General features: G+C 45.7%; 1 protein-coding gene across 1 annotated transcript in view; it reads right to left on the reverse strand.

Annotated features, from left to right (window-relative positions):
- The window catches only part of LOC106814411, a 35,682-nt gene extending 18,098 nt beyond the window's left edge, over positions 1-17,584 (reverse strand). The window contains exons 1-23 of the mRNA XM_014818728.1: positions 17,467-17,584; positions 16,732-16,947; positions 16,255-16,352; positions 15,706-15,848; positions 15,095-15,236; positions 14,706-14,835; positions 13,639-13,839; positions 12,770-12,958; positions 12,172-12,410; positions 11,423-11,756; positions 10,758-10,907; positions 10,132-10,638; positions 9,027-9,329; positions 8,405-8,581; positions 7,782-7,901; positions 6,971-7,153; positions 6,347-6,496; positions 5,886-6,041; positions 5,318-5,528; positions 4,814-4,935; positions 4,164-4,292; positions 820-1,056; positions 193-444 (exon numbers count right to left, since the gene is read on the reverse strand). Coding sequence (XP_014674214.1) covers positions 193-444; positions 820-1,056; positions 4,164-4,292; positions 4,814-4,935; positions 5,318-5,528; positions 5,886-6,041; positions 6,347-6,496; positions 6,971-7,153; positions 7,782-7,901; positions 8,405-8,581; positions 9,027-9,329; positions 10,132-10,638; positions 10,758-10,907; positions 11,423-11,756; positions 12,172-12,410; positions 12,770-12,958; positions 13,639-13,839; positions 14,706-14,835; positions 15,095-15,236; positions 15,706-15,848; positions 16,255-16,352; positions 16,732-16,947; positions 17,467-17,569 — 4,492 coding nt within the window. The 5' untranslated portion in view covers positions 17,570-17,584. The remainder of the gene's footprint in view (positions 1-192; positions 445-819; positions 1,057-4,163; positions 4,293-4,813; positions 4,936-5,317; positions 5,529-5,885; positions 6,042-6,346; positions 6,497-6,970; positions 7,154-7,781; positions 7,902-8,404; positions 8,582-9,026; positions 9,330-10,131; positions 10,639-10,757; positions 10,908-11,422; positions 11,757-12,171; positions 12,411-12,769; positions 12,959-13,638; positions 13,840-14,705; positions 14,836-15,094; positions 15,237-15,705; positions 15,849-16,254; positions 16,353-16,731; positions 16,948-17,466) is intronic.
- Between the last annotated feature and the right edge of the window lie 3,952 nt (positions 17,585-21,536).

The following is a 21,536-nucleotide window of genomic DNA, read 5'->3' on the forward strand; positions in this document are numbered from 1 at the left end:
AATCTATACTCGATTCAGTCATTTGTAGTAACTTCTTCGTAGTTTCCTGGTATGCTGAGAAATATTGCATGTTTTCTGTAAGCCCTAAACGTTTGGACACCTTTTAGAACGTAAACATTTCCTCGTTAACAAATATCTTAACAACATGCAATATATAGGCTATAGACGTGAAATATTCGTGCGTTTTCTTACCAGTTCCCAAGTCATATTGGGAGCAGTACATGTAGCATTCACTGTCATAGGTCTTTCCATCGTCACCGCACACTGAACCGCTGTTGTCGTACTCACATCCACGCAAAAAGTCACAGCTATCGGGTTCGATTAGAGGTGTGGTAATTGGGGGACGTGTAACAGGTTCTGGCGTGGTAGGAGGGGTCGTGGTGGGAGGTGCTGGCTCTGTTGTCAGTGAGCTACAAGCCCCACGATGCCGAAGCTTGACTTCACCTGTAAGATCGAGAAATTAATGCAAAGTTAATAATTCGCGTTAGAATCCGCAGTTTGCAGCCACAATATCTGGAGTTAACATTATCCTGGAACGTGCGTGCTAACCGTAATACGTCCTTTAATTTGCAAGGGCATCGGATGCAAGAATAACAAGACAATTGAATGACTTACGCACCATATACCAGATTAGACAGAAGCCATCGCGTATCATAGCTTCCTGGTTGTGCTAGTAAGAGACGTGGGATTTTGGGGTTTCTATGCCTATATATTTCATGCTCTTAGATTTTGAAAACATTTTATAACGTAAGAATGTCCTCGTTAACAAATATCTTAACAGCATGCAATAGCCGTCAAAACATTAGTGCGTTTTCTTACCTGTTCCCAGGTCATATTGAGAGCAGTAGAGGTAACATTCACTGCCATAGGTTTTTCCATCGTCACCGCACACAGAACCGCTGTTGTCGTGCTCACATCCACGCAAAAACTCACAGCTGTCGTGGGGAGGTGTGATGGGACGAGTGATAGGGGTGGGGGTGGGAGGGGCGGTGGTTGCATCTGCCTCTTCATTTCTCAGCGTTTCACAGGCACCGCGATACTGCACATTGACTTCACCTGTGAGATCGAAAAATTGGCAAAAGGTTAATTGAGAAGGTCAATAGGGTTTCTTCGCAATCTTAACACCAGCTGTCGCTATGGCTGAGCGCAACAGGCTTGATCATTTACAGGGTCGGTGTCAGGGGCATACCTTTTGTTCATATGCCTTTTGACCTAATAAACGCACTGGGATTTAAGGATTTCCAGTTAAATACAGTCATAACTTTGGTATATCTCGGCTAGCATGTGCATCGCTAACTAAAGCAGGCTGGAATTAAACAGAAAAAATGCAGCAAGTTACTGACTACTAAAGTCAGGCTGTAGAGAGACATATAACACAGCAAAGGCTGCTCCATCACTCACACGACATACTCTGTGGCCAATAAATAAACGACTGTATTAAGAATAATTTCTGAAGCAGAACGCGCTAGAAAGAGTCACCGCGTGCTATAGACAATAAAGCACGAGGTTTCTCGACAATATAGCAGCAAAGATGGGAGCGAATCGTGTCATTAATCTAAGTGTTATTAAGTCTAATCATTCATCTGAAGCTCAAGCTAGGTTGTTGTCAGAATAACACAACTAAAATCGGTCCTAGTACTTTACGCTTTCGTCATGGTGCTAGTTTCTCTCGCACAGCTGTAGGCTCGTTCTGACAACAACCTCTCTTTCCGGGAATTATTAGCTGCCTGTAGTAAGACTGTCAGCAGACTGTGAGGCAGTCTTTTGCAGTAAATGTAGAAGCATCGGGACATCGCCTGCACCCGCCAAAAGCAGAGGTAATGTTTGACGGGTCAGCAGTGGATACAGAAGTGCCACCTACAAGTGATTGCATGCACCCGGTAGAAGCAGATGTACTGGTTGACGCATCAGCAGTAGAGACATAAGCGCCATCTGCTGATCATCGCATGCACCCGGCAGAAGCAGAGGTAATGGTTGACGCGTCAACAGTAGAGACATACGCGCCATCTGCTGGTGATTGCATGCATTTGGTAGAAGCGTAAGCAAACCTGATCCCACACCACACGTGCGCGAAGTTGCTTATAAGCGACCAATTAAATGTTTATGCATTATCGCTTCAGTGAGCGAGTGTGATCGTTCACGTTTGTGCGTGGCGCCACATAGCTGCTCTTGGAAAAGTGACAAGTGAGCAAGAATTGCACACATAAAGTACAGGCAGGCTTGCAGATGTAATTCAAGCAAACAGTGGCGCCTCCAAGCGAGTGGCGATAGAATGCATGCGTCAGAGAGCGGATGTCAGTCAGCGTTTATTACCGGTTCCGTGGTCGTACTGGGCACAGTAGAGGCGACATTCGCTGGCGTAGGTGTTCCCGTCGTCGCCACACACGACGCCGGTGACGTCACGCTCACACCCACGTACAACATCACAGCTGTTGTATGCGGGAGCGGTGGGTGAGTTGACGATGACGACGGTGGCGGTGGCGTCGGTGATAGGGATGGAGGAGGAAGTGTAAGAATTTGCGGTGGGAGGTAGGGTTGTGGGTGTCGTAGTTGGAGGGAGGGTGGACGGAGCGGTGGTGGGTGGAAGTGATGTCGGGGCGGTGGTGGGCGGTATGGTAGTGGGAGGGGTGGTTGTGGGAGGTGGTGCTGGAACCTTGGTGAAAGAAAGGAGGACAGAAGAAAGGTTTGCGGGTGGAGCAGTAGTGGGTAGAGAGGTGGTGGGTGGAGCGGTGGAGGGTGGAGAAGTAGTAGGTGGAGAATCAGTGGGTGGATAAGTGGTGGCTGGAGAGGCGGTAGGTGCAGTGGCAGTGGGTGTGGAGGGTGGAGAGGTGGTGGGCAGAGAGGTGTTGGGTGGAGAAGTAGTGGATGGAGAAGTAGTGGGTGGAGAAGTAGTGGGTGGAGAAGAAGTGGGTGCAGAAGTAGTGGGTGGAGAGGTAGTGGATGGAGCGGTGGTGGGTGGAGCGGTAGTGGGTGGAGAAGTAGTGGATGGAGCGGTGGTGGGTGGAGCGGTAGTGGGTGGAGAAGTAGTGGGTGGAGAGGTAGTGGATGGAGCGGTGGTGGGTGGAGCGGTAGTGGGTGGAGAAGTAGTGGGTGGAGAGGTAGTGGATGGAGCGGTGGTGGGTAGAGAAGTAGTGGGTGGGCTAGCGTTATCGAGCAGCCGTGGTGGCGCGAGACACTCTCCCTCATATCTCGTTACCAGCGACCTATCCGTCATTCTCGCGCACGCCAGCTGACACGGGTTTCCGTACGTCCGCTCATCGCTCCCACACAGAGGCTCGTACTCCGTACTGCACGGGCAGGCGCCAGGGGCCGCCACCAGCGTCGCCTCGTCCGCCACGACGACGCTACTCTGATCGGTGGTGGTGGTGGTGGTGCCACTAGGTGGAAGTAGGATAGCACCGCAGGCGCCCTTGTGTTTCACGCTCACTGCGGCTGTTGATGACATCATAACGTGTTACCGACCTTACTCCTCTCGATTGATATCTCCCCCCCCCACACATATATATATATACACAATATATATATATATATATCTATATCTGATTATCAGATATGGGGTTAGGCCTGCCAGCTTTCATAGGTTTATCTTTCCTCTACTCGGTGTCACCCTACCGCCTTCATTCTGTATCCGAGTGCATAATTTTATGATGATTTTTGACAAATTCACATAGAAATATCTGTTAAGAAATGCTAAGTAATAAGAATAAATCCCAGGGAATGTCGCATTCGAGGCCAACATGATGACATTCCCTCTGTCATTCTGTAAATACTCGCAAACGTATAATTGCTGATAAAAGTATAAAAGATCGATGTCACCTTACAAGAATATTTTGACCTTGCAATGTCGATACAGGATTGCAATGAATTTATGACCTTGCAATGTCATTGGGACACCTTGCAATGTCGCTATCACCTAGCAATTCCATTGTAACTTTGCATGCATTGTAGTTATGACCTTGTAATGTCGTTGTGACCTTGTAATGTAGTTACAAACTTGCAATGTCATTCCAACCTCGCAATATCGTTACGACCTTGAATATTTCCTGTGACCTTGCTATAGCTACTCCGCGACCTCGTAACCTCGTACACATCAGTTCTTAAAGTTCAAGGGACTATATCGAAGACGGAAAGAGACAGAAACGTTGATCAAATAGACCTCATACCTGTCTGTCTGTGTTGCTGTCCGCAGGTGAGCAGACATTCGTTGTCGTAGGTCAGGTCGTCCGTGCCGCACACGGGAGCGTACTCGCTCGTGCACAGACAGGCTGGAGGCACCTCCGTGACAACGGGCCCTAGCAACGAGACGCCGCATAGTTATCGATGGCGCTGCGGACGACGCTCTCTCGAGCACGAGCACAGGTAATTACAAAGGCGGGGTTTGCGCCGAATTATCCAAGAACTATCACATTTACTTTTCATTATAAATATTTATAAACATTATCAAGGAATAATGGTAATAATGATATTTATAATAATAATAATGATATTAATAATGATATTAAATAATCGTAGTCATCGTAATAGTACAGTCGCAAATTTACTATTTAGAATCGTTAGAATTTTCTCTAAGTAACTGAATGAATTTTGCGCAGTTGACACGCGGTCGCCGCCAGCCCCAGGTGTAAATTAATTAACAGGTGATAATTTATCAACATACCTGCGTCACAACAGGTGAGAATTAATTAACCGATGAGAATTTATCAACATACCTGCGTCGCTACAGGTGAGAATTAATTAACAATTGAGAATTTATCAACATACCTGCGTCACTACAGGTGAGAATTAATTAACAGGTGAGAATTTATCAACATACCTGTATCACTGCACACGCGAAAGTAGTCGACGTGGAGCAATGGTTTTTCCCTCTGGGCGCAGCCTAGCTCGCACACGTTGCTATAGGTGACCCGGTCCGTACCACACACGGGCGTGAACTCTCTGTTGGGGTCAAAGTGAGAGCACACGTTACATGGATTAAATCGATATAATTATATTTGCTACATATTTTGTGGTGTGTCCGCCAACATGGTTTACTTGGTTGGGTTACAACTATGCGAGTATTTCACGTATATAACCCTACAAACTACCAATAACTAATATACCTACCTACAACTACCCTACTACTACCTACATTAACCCTACAGTAATCTTAACTGTAACCCTAACCATATACGTGAACTTGATCTTAACCATTAACCTGAATCCTAAGCTATACGTTTCTACGCGTATATTTCTAAGCTCCAAAACTCATAATTTCATGCCCTAAACCTTAACCCTTTGAACCTATTGGCTGAATAATGAATCCTGCATAAATTCATACCGCGTGCACACGCAGTCGTTGATAGATGGCGCTGGAGTGGCCGGCTCTTCCGTCACATCTCGGCACTCTCCTTCGTGTTGCACGGCCAGCCACTGCATGTCCTTGCGTGTCTGTCGCAGGCACTCGATCTCACACGGGTTGCTGTAGGTGCGACCGTCGCTGCCACACTGAGGGTTCCAGTCACGAGGACACTCGCATGCGTCGGGCGCCACTGCAAAGTACGCACGAACACGGTTAGTGATGACGTAGGCAGTAAAGGCAAGTGACGTCCTCGCATATATTATTATTAATGATGCATATAGTTATTTCGTTACTATTTATTATATTTCACGATACTTTTAATAGTTTGTTAACATGTTTTCCTCTGTTATTCTTTACCAGTATAGTAAAGTTAATTTAGGCCAGTGGTGTACTAATCGCGATCACATTTTCTCTTTCTTTGTTTTATTGATTTATTTATTTATTTATTCATTCTTCTTTCTTTCTTTCTTTCTCGCTCCTGTTTCCTCAAACCACACACGCTGTCTCTGCCTCTCTCCCTCTCTCTCCCCCTCTCTATCTCGCTCACCTTTCACGCACTCTCCGTCGTAGGCGACCTTCAGGTCCTGCATGCCTGGATCCTCGTACCGCGAGCAGTTCAGATCGCACGGGTTCGCGTACGTGCGACCGTCCGTACCACACAGCGGGTCCCACTCCAGCGTGCAGATACACGGGTCCGGCAGCTCTGCATCGTCAAACGTAAGGTGTCAACGTCAAGATTGAGGTGTTAACGTCAAACGTGAGGTGTCAACGTCAAACGTGAGGTGTCAACGTCAAAGGTGAGGTGTCAACGTCAAACCTGAGGTCTGACTCAATGCATATACAGAAAGGTTGAAGGAGTTATTATTATTATAAACAATTTAGATTTAGATTTTAATTAACATTTTATACAATTAATTCTTTCTTAAGATTTGTAAATCTCTACAAAAATGTCTTTAAAAAATTTAAAGACAGGCACGGACGTAAAAAGAGTTCACGTGTCTTACTCACCCTGGCAGGCGCCACTGTAGAGCAACTCGACAGCTGATTGGCTGGCGGCACACTCCAGTTCGCAGGGGTTCGGGTAGGTGATGGCGTCGGTGCCACACTGCGGGTCCCACTCCTTAGCGCACTTACATCGCTGATCAGTGCCCGTGTCCTCTGTAACAGCGAACAAGGCGTTGCAAAGTTACATGAAGCTTATTTTAATGTCCCTGCGAGGTTACTTACAGCTTACTTCGATGATAGTTTTAATGTTATTTCATTGTTATTTCATTGTTATTTCATTGTTATTTCATTGTTATTGCATTGTTGTTTAAATGTTATTTTACTGTTGTTTCATTGTTTTTTCATTGTGACTTCTAGGCTGCTTCAGTCTCTCCAGGATTGTTTCGAGAATAGTTCAAAGTCAGTTTGAAGTTATTACAAGGCAATGTGAAGGTTATCTGAAGGTTACTCTGAACCTACTCGTTTATAATGAGGGCAAACTCAGCACGCACCTGTGGGGCAACTACAATCTGCCGCGTGACACCTGTATTCTGCTTCGCGACACCTGCACTCACCTGTGGGGCACCTGAAATCTACGGCCTGACACCTGCACGCACCTGCAATCTACCACATCACACCTGCACTCACCTGTAGGACACCTGCCGCGGAAGGCCACGGAGAGGTTTTCCTTGCCCAGTATGCCGCGTGAACACTCGAGTTCGCACAGGTTGAAGTAGGAAACCATGTCGGTGCCACACACCGGGTCGGCGTCCTCCGAACAGAGACACGATGGAATGAAGGTCTCCACGCAGGCTCCCGCATGCTCCAGCTCTGGTAGTGGATAGAGAAAGAGAGATAAGTACACAGAGGAGAGGTGAATGGGGAGGAAAATGGGGAGAGAAAGAGAGATAAGTACACAGAGGAGAGGTGAATGGGGAGGAAAATGGGGAGAGAAAGAGAGATAAGAACACAGAGGAGAGGTGAAGTGGGGAGGGGGGCTAGGGTTATATATTGATATACACGTTAGAGGGAGAGGGAAAATGGGGGAAGATGGGGGATGAAGGCTATGGAGAGAAAGAGAGAGAGAGAGAGAGAGAGAGAGAGAGAGAGAGAGAGAGAGAGCTAGGCCATGAGGGAGAGAGAAGGAGAAAGGGTGAGAGGGGAGATCGAGAGTACAAGGGAGAGAGAGGGAGAAAAGACAAAGAGATCAAGAAAGAGCGGTAGAGAAGAGATAAAGAGAAAAGGAGGAATTGTTGGACGATGTTCTTGACCATGAGAATTTGGAACAGTAAACGGTGAAATTAAACCATTGTTATTTAATAATAGAAAGGCAGAAAATGTCACCTGGTTTTTTTGTCAGTGCCACCAGAGTCAACATCTCGTTGACAGGGTCTCATTTACGGTTTAAGGATCATGACGGGGCAATTAGACAATAAACTAAAATCCTTGAATTTCTTACTTATTCCTGACTGTCTGGAGGAGCATTCCAGGAAGCAGGTGTTGTCGTAGGTGTTGCCATCTGTACCGCACTGAGGATCGTAGTATTCTGGACATGCACACCCTTCTTTCATTGTTTCATCTGGAAACCAAACAGAGGGCATTAGAATGGGCAAAGAAATTAATTAAGAGATTTAAAGAATGCATCCGCATTAGAATGTTAACTTTATTAGGGTTTAAAAAAAAGTTGTTTTTTACCAATAAACAGTGGGCTTGCATTGCGCCAGTTTCTAATTTAGCTAGTTACCGGTAGCGCCTACCTTCCGCCGATTTTGTGCCTTATTTTGTAGCTTCTCTCCTACATCTCCAGTTTCACCTGCTTATTTCCCACACCTTCCTATCGTTTTTCCCACATTCCACTTTACCTGAAGCTACCCCGTTATAGCCTGGCTAAACCTTCTATTCTTCTAGTAATACGTGCTCTTTCGCCCAGGCTTGCCCCCAGACTGACCCGTCATTTTTCCTGGGTTTCCCACCACGCATTCTCTCTCCCTGACTTCCTTGTAGCACTTTATCTGTAGTTTTCTCCTTACCGCCTGGCTAAACCTTCTACTCTCCCGCCTAGGTTTGGTCCTTTATACTCACCCGTAATTTTTCCTGGTTTCTCCACCACGCATTCTCCTTCGCTGACTTCCAGCAGTCCGTTTATTCCAGAGATGATGCGCGCACAGCCGAGCAGGCATCTGTTGGTGTAGGTCTTACCGTTGCTACCGCACACGGGCGTGTACTCCTGCGTGCAAATACACGAATCCTTCTTCTGGTCTGTAGTGGGAGACGAAGAACATATGTTTGAATGAAATAAAGAGGAGGAGGGAAAGGATGAGGAAAAAGAAGAAGAAGAAGAAGGAGAAGAAGAAGAAGAAGAAGAAGAAGAAGAAGAAGAGGAAGAAGTGGCACAGAGAGTTAGGCTACGTTTCGATTACGTTTTTGTAGCGGCAAGGCCCAACACATTTAACAGTAAAACATGCAGCTAACCATGAACCTAACCATAGCTCCAATCCTAAATCTCATCCTGATCGCAACCCTGACACTAACCATATCTTCAACCCCAACCCTTACCCTAACCCTAACCCTAGCACTAGCCCTGACTCTAACACTAAACACTAACCATTAAACCTAACCCTAACCATAACCCTAACCATAACCCTAACTCCAACCCCTAACACTAACCCCTTAACCATAACTATGCCTCTACGTGGTAGCTCACCATCCTTGCCGGTCTTGCACGCTCCCTGGTGAACCACGGTGATCTGGGAGCCAGTCTGCTCTTGCGCGCACAGCAGCCAGCACTCGTTCTCGTACGTCTGTCCGTCGCTTCCGCACAGCGGCATGTACAGGTTGAAGCACGTGCACGCCACGGCGGCGGGGGTGGGGGAGGTCGCCGGCGCCGGTTCTGCGCTCGATTCCGGTTCGGCAGTAGACTCCGGTTCAGCATGACCCTCTGGTGTGGATTCCGGTGTTGGTGTGGATTCCGGTTCGGCAGTGGACTCCGGTTCAGCATGACCCTCTGGTGTGGATTCTGGTCGTCAGCATGACCCTCTGGGTGTTCCGGGTTTCAGCATGACCTTCTGGTGCTGGCTTCTGGTTCAGCTTGACCCTCTGCCTGTGCGATTCGGCTTCAGCATGACCCTTCTTGCGTGTGGATTCCGCGTTCAGCATGACCTGGTTAGGTGATTTCTGCGTTTTTGGTTGCTGGATTCGGTTATGTGCTAGTGGATTCCGCGTTCGGGCATGACCTTCGTGTGGATTCCGGTTCAGCATGACCTCCGGGTGTGGAATTCCGGTTCAGCATGACATCGTGTGGATTCGGTTTCGCTGGCCTCTGGTGTGAGATTCTTGGTTTGGCGCTGGATCCCGGTTCGGCCAGTGGGATTCGCGCAGTTCGCATGACCCTCTGGTGGTGGATTTCTAGTTCAGCATTGCGCCTCTGGGTGTGGATTCAGGCGTTCTAGCATGGCCCTCTGCCAGTGTGCGTATTCTGGTTGCAACTGATTTCCGCGGTTCGGCAGTGGATTCCGGTTCGGCATGACCCTCCGGTGTGGATTCCGGTTCAGCATGGCCCTCTGGTGTGGATTCAGGTTCAGCATGGCCCTCTGGTGTGGATTCTGGTTTGGCGCTGGATTCCGGTTCGGCAGTGGATTCTGGTTCAGCATGACCCTCCGGTGTGGATTCCGGTGCTGCAGTGGCCTCCGGTTCCGCGCTGGATTCTGGTTCAGGAGTTGATTCCAACTTGGCACTTGATTCCGGTGTTGGTGTGGATTCTGGTGCTGCATGGCCCTCTGGTGTGGATTCCGGTTCAGCATGACCCTCTGGTGTGGATTCTGGTTCAGCATGGCCCTCTGGTGTGGATTCCGGTTCAGCATGACCCTCTGGTGTGGATTCTGGTTCAGCATGACCCTCTGGTGTGGATTCCGGTTCAGCATGACCCTCTGGTGTGGATTCCGGTTCAGCATGACCCTCTGGTGTGGATTCCGGTTCAGCATGGCCTTCTGGTGTGGATACCGGTTCAGCGCTGTATTCCGGGTTGGTAGTATTTTCCAGTTTCACACTGGGCTCTGGCTCAGCACTGTATTCCGGTTCCGCACTGGATTCCGGTTCTGCGCTGGATTCTGGTTCTGCAGTGGATTCTGGTTCAGCAGTGGATTCCGGTTCTGCGCTGGATTCTGGTTCTGCAGTGGATTCTGGTTCAGCAGTGGATTCCGGTTCTGCGCTGGATTCTGGTTCTGCAGTGGATTCCGGTTCAGCAGAGGAATCCGGTTCTGCGCTTGATTCCGGTTCCGCATGGCCTTCTGCTGTTGCATCCAGCTCAGCATAATGATCTGCGAAGAAAACAATCACAATCCAAATTAACATCGCACGATTAAATAAATCTAAATACGTCCTTAAATATAACTAAGTAACTCATAAAAATAATGCCCGTTGCCATGACGACACATACCTGCGCATGCGCCGTCGTGAGCGATCTTCAGACCGGACGTGGCATCCTCGGCTGCTTTGCAGGCCAGCAGACAGTCGTTGTTGTATGTTTCCCCGTCGGTGCCGCACACGGGCGTGAGAATCTTCGGGCAGAAGCAGGGTGGAGGCACCACTGCACATGATGAGCAAGAGAAAAGGTTCGGTCATGATGTGTGTTTATGATATGTTTTCATGCTAATAACTGTATAGAGGTTGTTCTACACTAGACACTACTATTATACTTACTGTACTGTACTGTACTGTACTGTACTGTACTGTACTGTACTGTACTGTACTGTACTGTACTGTACTGTACTGTACTGTACTGTACTGCACTGTACAGTACGGTACTATGCTATGTTATACTATACTATGCAGTATTGTACCCTACCGTACTATACCGTAATATACAATAACTATATTATAGTATACTTTACAATTGAACCATTACAATAGTATACAACTACACCATTACTATAGTATACAACTACACCATTACTATAGTATACTATACAACTACACCATTACTATAGTATACTATACAACTACACCATGACTATATTATAGTATACTATACAACTACACAATCACTGTACTATAATATACAACTACACCATTACATCAGCGTAGCAGCAGGGCTGTGCGTACCTTTGCACTGACTCGTGCAGAACGGCTGTGGCGACACGAACGGTGTCTGCTGGTGGTAGCTCGCTATACCGGTCTCCTTCTCCACGACCCCCGACACGTACGGGAACAGCAGGTGGAGACACTGGTCGTCGGTGAAGGCGGCGTCGGCAGCGTCGCCCGTGTCGGCGCGTCGGCTAAACGCTATCGTCGTCACGTTTCCCTGGCGGTAGCCGCGTCGGTTATAGAGGTCGTCGTGAATGTCGACGACGGGCGACGAGTAGTAGCTCATCGAGCGGTCAGTGATGGTGGCGCTGCCGTCGTCGTTGATCCAGCCGATGACGGCGTCCGAGTTTGACTGCGGAAGATGAGGAGGAGGTTGATTAGTATGATGAGGGATGGGGGGAGGTTACATCTCGGGTTTTCTCGTGTTCTTACTATCACTAACTTGGTTTCTCTCTCTCTTTCTTTCTCGCCCATTCGCTCTCCATGGCGTGCGCGCTCTCTCTCTCCCCCCTCTCTCTCGCTCATTCTCTCTAGCTTATTCTCTCTATATCGTTCTTTCTCTCTCCCTGTCTTTTGCTCTCTCTCTCTCTCTCTTTCTGTCTCACTCTCTCTCTCTCTCTCTCTCTCTGTCTCCCTGTCTCACTCACTCTCTCTCTTTCACTCACTCACTCTTGATCGCTCTCCCTCTCGCCCCTCTCCCCTTCTCCCTATTTCCCCCTCCCCTCCTATTCTCTTCCCCTACCCCCTCTTCCTCCCCTCTCTCTTACCATCCGCTTGTCCTTGGAGAAGCCGACACCGATCCAGTGATCCTCATCTGCCGTGCTCATGATCTCAAAATGAATCTCGTCTGTTTCGCCGTCGTACGTCCAGGTGGCGCTGTAGTCGCAGTCTCCGTCGCAGCCTCCCGGGTAGCCGAACGTTCCACCGCAGCGTGGCGCTGGCAGCTGCGGCGCGGGAGCGTTCTGCAGCGGCTCGGTTGCCTTGGTTACGACCTTGCTGGCGACATCTGTCAGAGAACAATGTAAATTGTTGGCATTGAGTTGTTGAGGTGACAAGGGGGAGGTCTCAAGTGCGCTTGAGAGAATCACACAATAATAAAAATAGCAATAATACTACTACTACTCCAGTACTATTACTACCTACTACTACTACTTACTACTCACTACTACTACTACTATTACACGACTAACTACATGACATACGTACTACGACCTACTACTACTAAACTATTACTATTACTATTGCTACTACTACTAACTACTACTACTACTACTACTACTACTACACTGCTACTGTCTGACTGCTACTACATACTACTACTAATATATTAATTAATGGAATAGTTAGAATAATAATAATAATCACCGAAGAAGTTGATGTGGTCCTCCCCGCGCTGCTGCGAGCTCCTGCCATGGTACTTGAGCTCGTCAAGTTTGTAGAACTCACGATTAGCGCCCTCTATCGGCTCGTGATAGAAGATTCCGCGCTCCTGCCCACGCGCCCAGATGACGTGCATCTCACCCGGCAAGATGGCGTGATCCTGTATCTCATCGGCTGTGAAGACAGAGGGCGCGGCGATCAGTAAACAATCGAACAGTAGATGAAAGGAGGATAAATAAACAAGAAAACGAAAATAAGACAAATACTCAGACAAGCGAACGGTAACTGAAAGAGGAATAATTAAACAAGAGAACAGCAGATGGAAGAGGAATAATCAGACAAGAGATTAGTAGACAAATGGAACGGAAATGAAACAACAAGAAAGCCACATATTGAACGGGAATTACCAAACAAGAGAACAGGAGATAAAACGGAAATGATCAAACAAGAGAACAGCAGATGAGAACGAGAGTGAATGAACAACAGAACGACAATCTGAACGGAAATGAACAAACAAGGAGAACCGCAAACGGTACGGGCTGGCACTTTCTCACACCCACCTGCCAGTTTCCAACAGCATAATGATACAGTAACCGTAACTTAATAGAAGATTAAGGAGTAAAAGGTACGGGCTCGCACTCTCTCACACCTGCCAGAGTTTGAAAAAGCATTGTGGTACGGTAATCATAAAGTAATAGAAGGTAGAGGAGTAAAGGATACGGTCTCGCACGCTCTCACACCTACTTGCCAGTTTCAAAAAGCAAGTGGTACGATAATGGTAAAGATCGAAAGCTATGCTAGAAATAGAAGATAGAGGAGCAGAAAGATACGGCCTCGCACTCCCGCACACCTACCTGCCAATCTCCTACGGAACCCGACCGTGGTCACACCGTCCACCTCCCAGCCGATGGCGGCCGTCAGACTGTCCACTCCGCCGTAGAACCTGTCCGGCTGAGGCGTTGACCGGTCCCTCGTGTAGTGGTCAAGCACGCGACTGAGCGAACCTTGGGCCGTGCCAATGACAATGTCCGTGCAGTCCATGTCGTGCATGCGGCCTGCAAGAACAGATAAAGGTTCGATAAGAAAGAAAAGAGAAAGAGAGAAGAAAGAAGAGAAGAAGACATGGAAAGTCAGCAAGAAATAATATTGAATTGGTCTACAAGGACAGATGAAAGGTCGATGAGATGGGGAAGACAAGAGAATGAAGAGATGGAATATTAGCCAAAAAAATTCCTTGGTTTATCACAATACGCAACTGCGTGTGATGAGGGCAGCGGAAGCTTGGTGAGAAACAAAAGAGAAAGACGGGAAAAAGAAAAGAACAGATGGAAGGAGAAAGTCAGCAAAAATAAAATTTGCTTGCTTTATCACGATACACAACTGCCTGTAAAGAGGGTAGAGAAAGATCGGTAAGATGGGGAGAAGAGATAAAACAGGAAGAGGTGGAAAGTCAGCAAACAATAATATTTGCTTGCTCTACGACAACACACAACTGCATGTGAGGAGGAAAGAGGAAGGTCGGTGAGACGGAGAAGAAAAAAGAGGAATAGTTAGAAAGTCAGCAACAGTTTGCTTCGTTCGTCACGATACGCAACTGCCCGTAAAAAAGACAAAGGAAGATTAGCAAACTAAGGTGCAGGGAGCGTGGAAGTAGAATAAACATAATACATGTGTTATACACAGTATACTCTTGCTGACCTTTCGACGCCGTGGAGGAATGGGGAGGTAGGACGAACATAATACATGTGTTATGCACAGTAACTCTTGCTTACATCTTGATGCGGCGAGGGAGCGGGGAGCGTGGAAGTAGGATAAACATAATGCATGTGTTATACACCGTGACACCGGCATCGAGGAGGCAGGGAGCGGTAAAGGCAGGAAAAAGGTGACATGTGTGTTCTACACAGTAGTTCTTGCTTACTTCTCGATGCGGTGATGGAACGGGGAGCGTAGAACAGCCCGTAGTCAATACCCGTCTGCAGCGCTTCTGTCGTTGTCGTCATTGTTGTCGCCGCCGCTGTCGTGGTTGGTGCAGTAGTAGTAGTCTGCGGCTAAAAGAATTTATTTATTTATATATTGATTAATTGATTGATTGATTGATTGATTGATTGATTGGTTGCTTGGTTGATTGATTGATTGATTGATTTTATTATCCATTTATTTATTCAATAATAAATTTATATATATGTATCTGTCTATCTATTTATTTATCTAGATTATTTATTTAGTTCATTGGTTAGTTCGATAACAAAAATGTTGTCTCGTTTTTAATTAGTAATTATTAATAATTAATTAATTTGTCGTTCTCACCGCGATGTTGATCGATGCGACTGGCGACAGAATGCCGACGTTGTTATCTCGCGGTCTGCCCCCCTCAGCGCCCTCTACCGGGATGGGCATGCCGGGAAGGACAAGGTCCATGCCCGGTCTGTGAGGTTCGTCGATCGCTTGCCTGAGATCGAAACGTGGTCATCGTCAGTATTAAATTAATGATTATCAACTGATTATTGATTAAAATCTCAGGCATGACTAATCTCTTGAAAACGACATCTTCTGATTTCTATAAATTCAGCATAATACCGAAAAAGATGAATAATCCAATCAAAAAAATAAAATCGGTTTTTAATCTTTTTAAACCGAAAGGGTTTTAAACGGTATCGTAATATATAAATTATATTCTTCCATGCTCAATTTAAACAACTGTATGAACAGATATTTATTGTTCAAAAGTCTCCGTTGCGAATCGTAAATCGTAAATCGTGTAAACAATTCCGTAACCGACGTAACCGGCCGTAAACAACGATGTAAACAACGATGTAAACAAGCGGTAAATAACTATGTAAACGTGCGCGTAAACAACGATGTAAACAAGCGCATAAACAACTATGTAAACAAGCGCAGAAACACCGCCTCCATCCTACCTCTTGGCTCGCGGTTGGAGCTTTGAAGTTCCGGGAAGAAATGGAAAGTTCCTGCAGGATGAGTCAAAACCCTTGGGACGCCATCCCACAGCGACCCAGCTCTGACTCTTTACCGTCATGTACATCTCTATCTCCGCAGTGTCCTGTAGCAGCGAAGGGAAAGGGTTAAAACTACGTCACATAACGGTGGTCGGAGTTTGTTCTATAAGACTTAGTGTTGCTAGTATACTCTCTTTTCTTCCCTCTCTCTCTCTTTCTGTCTTTCTTTCACTCTTATCTCTATCCCTTCTCTCTCACTCTCTTTTGCGCTCTCCCTCTCATTTACTTTATTGCTCTCTCTCTCGCTCTCTCTTTCTCTCTCACACCCATGCTCTCTTTCAGCTGACTCTCTATTCTCCCCACTCTTTCCGTCTCTCATCCTTCCTCCTGTTCCGCCTCTTCCTCTCTCCCGTCCTCCCCTCGCGTTTTTGCTCCATCCTGTTCTCCATCCTTCGCCTTCTCCCTTTCTTTCTCTTTTTGGTACGCTTTTAAAACCGCTGTCAAACTCACGTGCAGGATCCTCCAGTAAAGGGAGTAGTCCTTGCTGAGGGCCTTGTGTTCGTAGATGGCGCTGGTGAGGTCTACATCCGTGGATCTCATACGCGATTCTGTTAAAGTCGAGAGAGAGGTATCGCTGAGTTTTACTCTCAGACTATGTGTGAGTTATTTGTTTATTGCTTTTATCTATTACATATATATCCTTTTACTTTCTCGAAAGTTATTGTATATAACGTGGAATGGTTTTTACCATCTTAAACGTTTTTATTCATTTTCTCAATGCAAAATGAATGCGCTTTTAACATAATAAATAAAATTGTACGATAATGTATACAAAAAAAATGAAATATGAAAGAATTAAAACGAAACAAAATAAAATCTTAATAATCATAATAATATTCGATAAGATTCGAGATGATTTTAATAACACGTTTTAAAGGATTCAGGGTTAAGCTCAAACCCGCAATCGCACGAGCGAGTGCCCCCTACCTTTCTCGCAGTAGCGGCCAAACCATCCGACCTCGCAGTAGCACTGCATCTTAGGGAAGGTTGCCGCGGCCGTGTCAACGCAGCGTCCGTGTGCGCCGCAGTCCTCGTTATTCCAACACTCGTCCGCGTACTGACAGTACTCTCCCGAGTTGAGGCGATCGCAGCGACATCTACCGTCCAGTAGAAAGCCATTCCTGCCGCAGCTGTTGGTGGCGTCTGTGAGATAGAGAAGAGTGTGAGAGGGTGGTTAGAGAAGAAGAAGAGGAGGAGGAGGAGGAGAAGGAGGAGGAGGAGGAGGAGGAGGAGGAGGAAGAGGAGGAGGATGAGGAGGAGGAGAATGGAAGGAGGAGGAGAAAAAAGAGGAGAAGGAAAGGAGGAGGAGGAAGAAGAGGAGGAGGAGGAGAGAATGATGAAGGAAGAGAAGCGAGAGGAGGAAGAGAGATGAAGAGGAAGGAGGAAGAAGAAGAGAAAGGGAGGCAAGATAAAAGGAGGAGAGAGGAGGAGAAGAGGAGAGGAGGAGGATGAAGGAGGAGAGGAGGCAGGAGGAGATGGAGGAGGAGGAGGAGGGTTACAGAACGAGGGAGTGCCAGAAGAACATGCCCTCGGTAGTGTGGGGGATTGTGGACAAGCTTGTCACGCGCACACAGCACTGCACGCATGCACGCCGGCCAGCGCACGCACAGCACACACGCACCGCACCACACACACACACACACACACGACGACCACACACACCTGTGACGAAATGTTGACGTCTGCGCAGGTGCGGAAGGTAGTAACCCTGCTCCCCACTCGTTGCGCCTTCCTCACTTACCCTGAAATGAGCAGCCCCGAGCATGTTCTTGTCGCCGGCAGCCGCCACCTCGTGAGAAGATCCGCTGTCAAAACTTACGAGAAGAAATCTTACGTTAGAATTAACGGAATCAACGGTTCACTCATAATATATTAACGATAACTTAATTAGGCGGAGGAGATTGACGTGCGGTGTGACGAAATTATATTTGAGAGAGGCCGAAGGACGGAACTGTATGCAAGGGGTCGGAGGTTTTCCCAATAACAAACCCTTTCATAAAGACGTGGCTTAAAACTTCTATTGAAAATTTGCTCGCTATTCTATTGCTTCTTTTCGTCTCAATTGTCTGGGTTAGCGCAGTTTTATCACAATAAACTTGGCGCATGAACGAAATATCCGGGATATACAATGCTAGAAATCCATAGACCCATGGCGTTTTATATTCGTAAGAATGAACGAGTTTATTGAATTGGCATTGAGCATATGTCTGCGCCCCAAACAGGGGAATGGAGGTGAATATACGACTTTGCACACAATAGCCTTTTGAATAGAGACAGCCTTTTGTATATTATTGTATCATGGGGATGAATGCATAGACACCGGATTATCGCAGACTAGCGTAAGCCGAAAGACACGCTACGCAGTGGTGTGCAAACAACAACAAAGGTTGGGATTTATTATATGCAGGGTACACAACCGTCGAGCACCCCAGTTGCCCGGTGGCCAATGGGCGCTTGCACGGCCCGCAGGTAGATTTATGCGCATTGCGACTAGGAGAGTCCCTGCGGAGCGCGGAACGGAAGACGGGAGAGCAACACAGACGCAAATATTGAGAACACAGCCATGTCAAGTATTCGCGGGAAAGATAGAAAATAACAACCTCGCGTCCGCAACGAACTATTTACCCCCTAAACGCAGTCAGTCTCAACGATAGGTTCTTATGGTGCGCTACAGAAAGATAGTAGTGTAGCTATGTAGTGTTAGGCACGTTAAATGTAACTGTATGTATAATCGTAAGGTATAATACTAGTCTATATGTAACCAGCATGTATGCAATGTTCAATTATGGTAACTATATTGGGATAGGGTATGTTCAGTCATAATGTAATGCTATGATATTGTATGGATATTTAGTGTATGTCATTCGATATAACCGTGTAAGTATCTGTAGATTTATGTCATGTCTATATGTAAATGTAATGATTATCGTATGAATGTATGTATGTTATTTGTAGTATCGTGAGGATTAGAGGTACTTATGTGAGGGTATCAATGATAAGGAGTTGGTCACGTAATATGACGTATTATAAAATGTATTATGTTTGTATGTGATGTTTATGTATTGTGTCAGTGACAGTGACTATATGCTATGTACATAGTACCTGGGTCATGTCACGCATGATGGTATAGACTATCGCTATTAAATCATGATAGACTGCGGAAAACCAAGGTGCATACTATGCCTTACTCGTGAGGATTAAGCTAAATTGGGAGTGGATATGTCAGTCTGATGTCACAAGTTAGGTTAACGTTGAATGTGAATAGAATAGTATATTTGTAATGACAATACGCTCACGTGAGTGCAATGTTACCAGGTAATAGTAAGTATCTTATCCAATAAGCATACCGTCTTACTGAAAGGTGTAAGTCAATGAAGAAGTCATTGGATGCTCATGGCACCATCGTATGGCTACTGTAGTTAATGGTATACATAGTATGATATAATAGAGAAGCTACACCACTGCACAAGCCACAACAACAACAGATGCGTGAGTCACCGAAAGAAGCAGGCACGACGCACAGAATACACATGACATCACATTACCAGTAGCACATACTATGTATCACATCCCAAACATTTTGCAGTTCGTTACAACTACAAGTGGTCATCACATACAGGCTACCAAGCTACCAATAAATACAGTAGAACAATTATAGCCATGACGATTACATACATACAGGTAGTCTATCAATTACACACATATACATTAGCGATAAGATTGCAGTAAGCGACTACACTAATAAATACACTATATACATATTAGACGTATTATGACATTAGCAATACATACCATACATATGATTCATCATATGTATAATGAACTAACAAAGAGCATAATGCGAGCCTATATAAGGTTTTAGTCTAGAGAGTACACATAACATGTACATATCTATTACATTAACATTACGAGAACATAGTCATTACATACATTTAGAAACACAAAGTCACAATATCGACATAAGCTATAATTGTACATTTACTATTAATATATAACACATCAACACATTTATGCACACTATACATGTATCAGTATATCATAACAATACATATGCAGTAGCATAACAATCGTACATTACAAAAGTTATACAATTCGCTAACGATCTAACAGTACCATGCAATTAGCAGGTAGCATATACATAACTGATCACCTATTAATCACTAATTCCAATTTATTATTACTATCTTAGCACAATTAAGCAATTCACACATACAGAGAAATTGCATGCGAGTATACAGCTACCTATGAGCGAGATACCCAACATAAATGTTACATCCAACATGACAGTACTCAACACACATATGCGAATGATACACAATGTATTAGCACATCACATCACTACTATAGCAAAGCGATAGCTAAGTAACCACTATCACAACACACTTGCTGAGCAAGTAGACAACCTAAGCAGCGGATAACAATACAACCGCAACTACATAACATGAACATCAGAGGCGAGTAACACGAGTAGCATTGAAAATAACCGAGTAGACCGACTCATCCACTTTATCAAATATCATTCCACAAGTTACCTATCACCTAAATACCCGATCAACCCAAGCTGAGCAACGCGCGAAATATTAACACTTAGACTCGTATCTTGAGCGAGTGCCTAGCGCAGGATAAATTTCGAGAGAAAAGTAGAAGGAGGCCTGAGCGATATCCACGGTGTATGCAATACTCTATTAGCAGGTAATTGCCTGGTATTTTCTGAGGAATAAATAAACTAGTCCTGGCTAGGCGTGTGTCAGTACCTGTCGCGGGTACGCAAACCAGACTTTATCGTCACGAGCCGCAGCGTTGTACTGCTCAAATGGTTATACTAATCAAGCAACCACTGTCGCATTTGCGAATATTGATCACACTATTACCCACCTTGTGACTATCCTATAGCTTTTGTCTCTCTTTCTATACACACACATAATCGATATTTATAATTTTAACTGCACGTGGCACGTACGTCTGTAAACGTTCAGTGCCAGCTCATAGTAATAGCCGGTGTACCAGGATAGAGCTGCTGAGTGCCGTAGACTATGCTGTCGCGGACATAGTCACCTAAATCGAAACCCGCAGTTTGTGAGCAGCTCAGAGTAAATCCAATGTATGACTACCAGAGATGGCGGCGTATCAGCATACTATAAACACACACAAACGAATGTTCTGCGGGTTCGAGGCGTCATACAAATGAGAGTTACGCGTGATTGAATAGGCTGAAGCATTGGCTCTTCTACGCTACACTCTTCGTCACTTGCCTGTTACCCTTGGGGCGCAGACATGCCCAATGTTCAAAACTGCAGCCACTACGTGTCTCTGAGAGCCATGGAAACCTCCTACACCATCATACACGAGTAAAACGTAAATCTCACAGATTAAAAGCGCCAATCGGTCACTTAAGTCATGCTTAATCTCCATATGATTATAATTTCACTCGAAATCACAGTTCGTTACATCAGTGGCCCGAAAGTATTAATATGTTCATAAAATTATATAATGAGTTTGATATCAACTTTATACGGTGAGCCACCGACACATTAAATTAACATATCACCTAACGATAAATTCTGAGGTGCATAATATACGATATAAAATAAAATGAAAGTCCGTCAGTTAAGAAATAGGATCGAGATCGAACATCACTTATCTTACCAAAGTGTACTGTTATGGTCAAAATAGAAGTTTGTTAGTCACAATGTCGTCTATTATTATGATAGTAAGGTTTGATAAAGTGGAAC

Source organism: Priapulus caudatus, unplaced genomic scaffold, assembly GCF_000485595.1.
Source record: "Priapulus caudatus unplaced genomic scaffold, Priapulus_caudatus-5.0.1 Scaffold921, whole genome shotgun sequence".
Taxonomy (NCBI): Eukaryota; Metazoa; Priapulida; class Priapulimorpha; order Priapulimorphida; family Priapulidae; genus Priapulus; species Priapulus caudatus.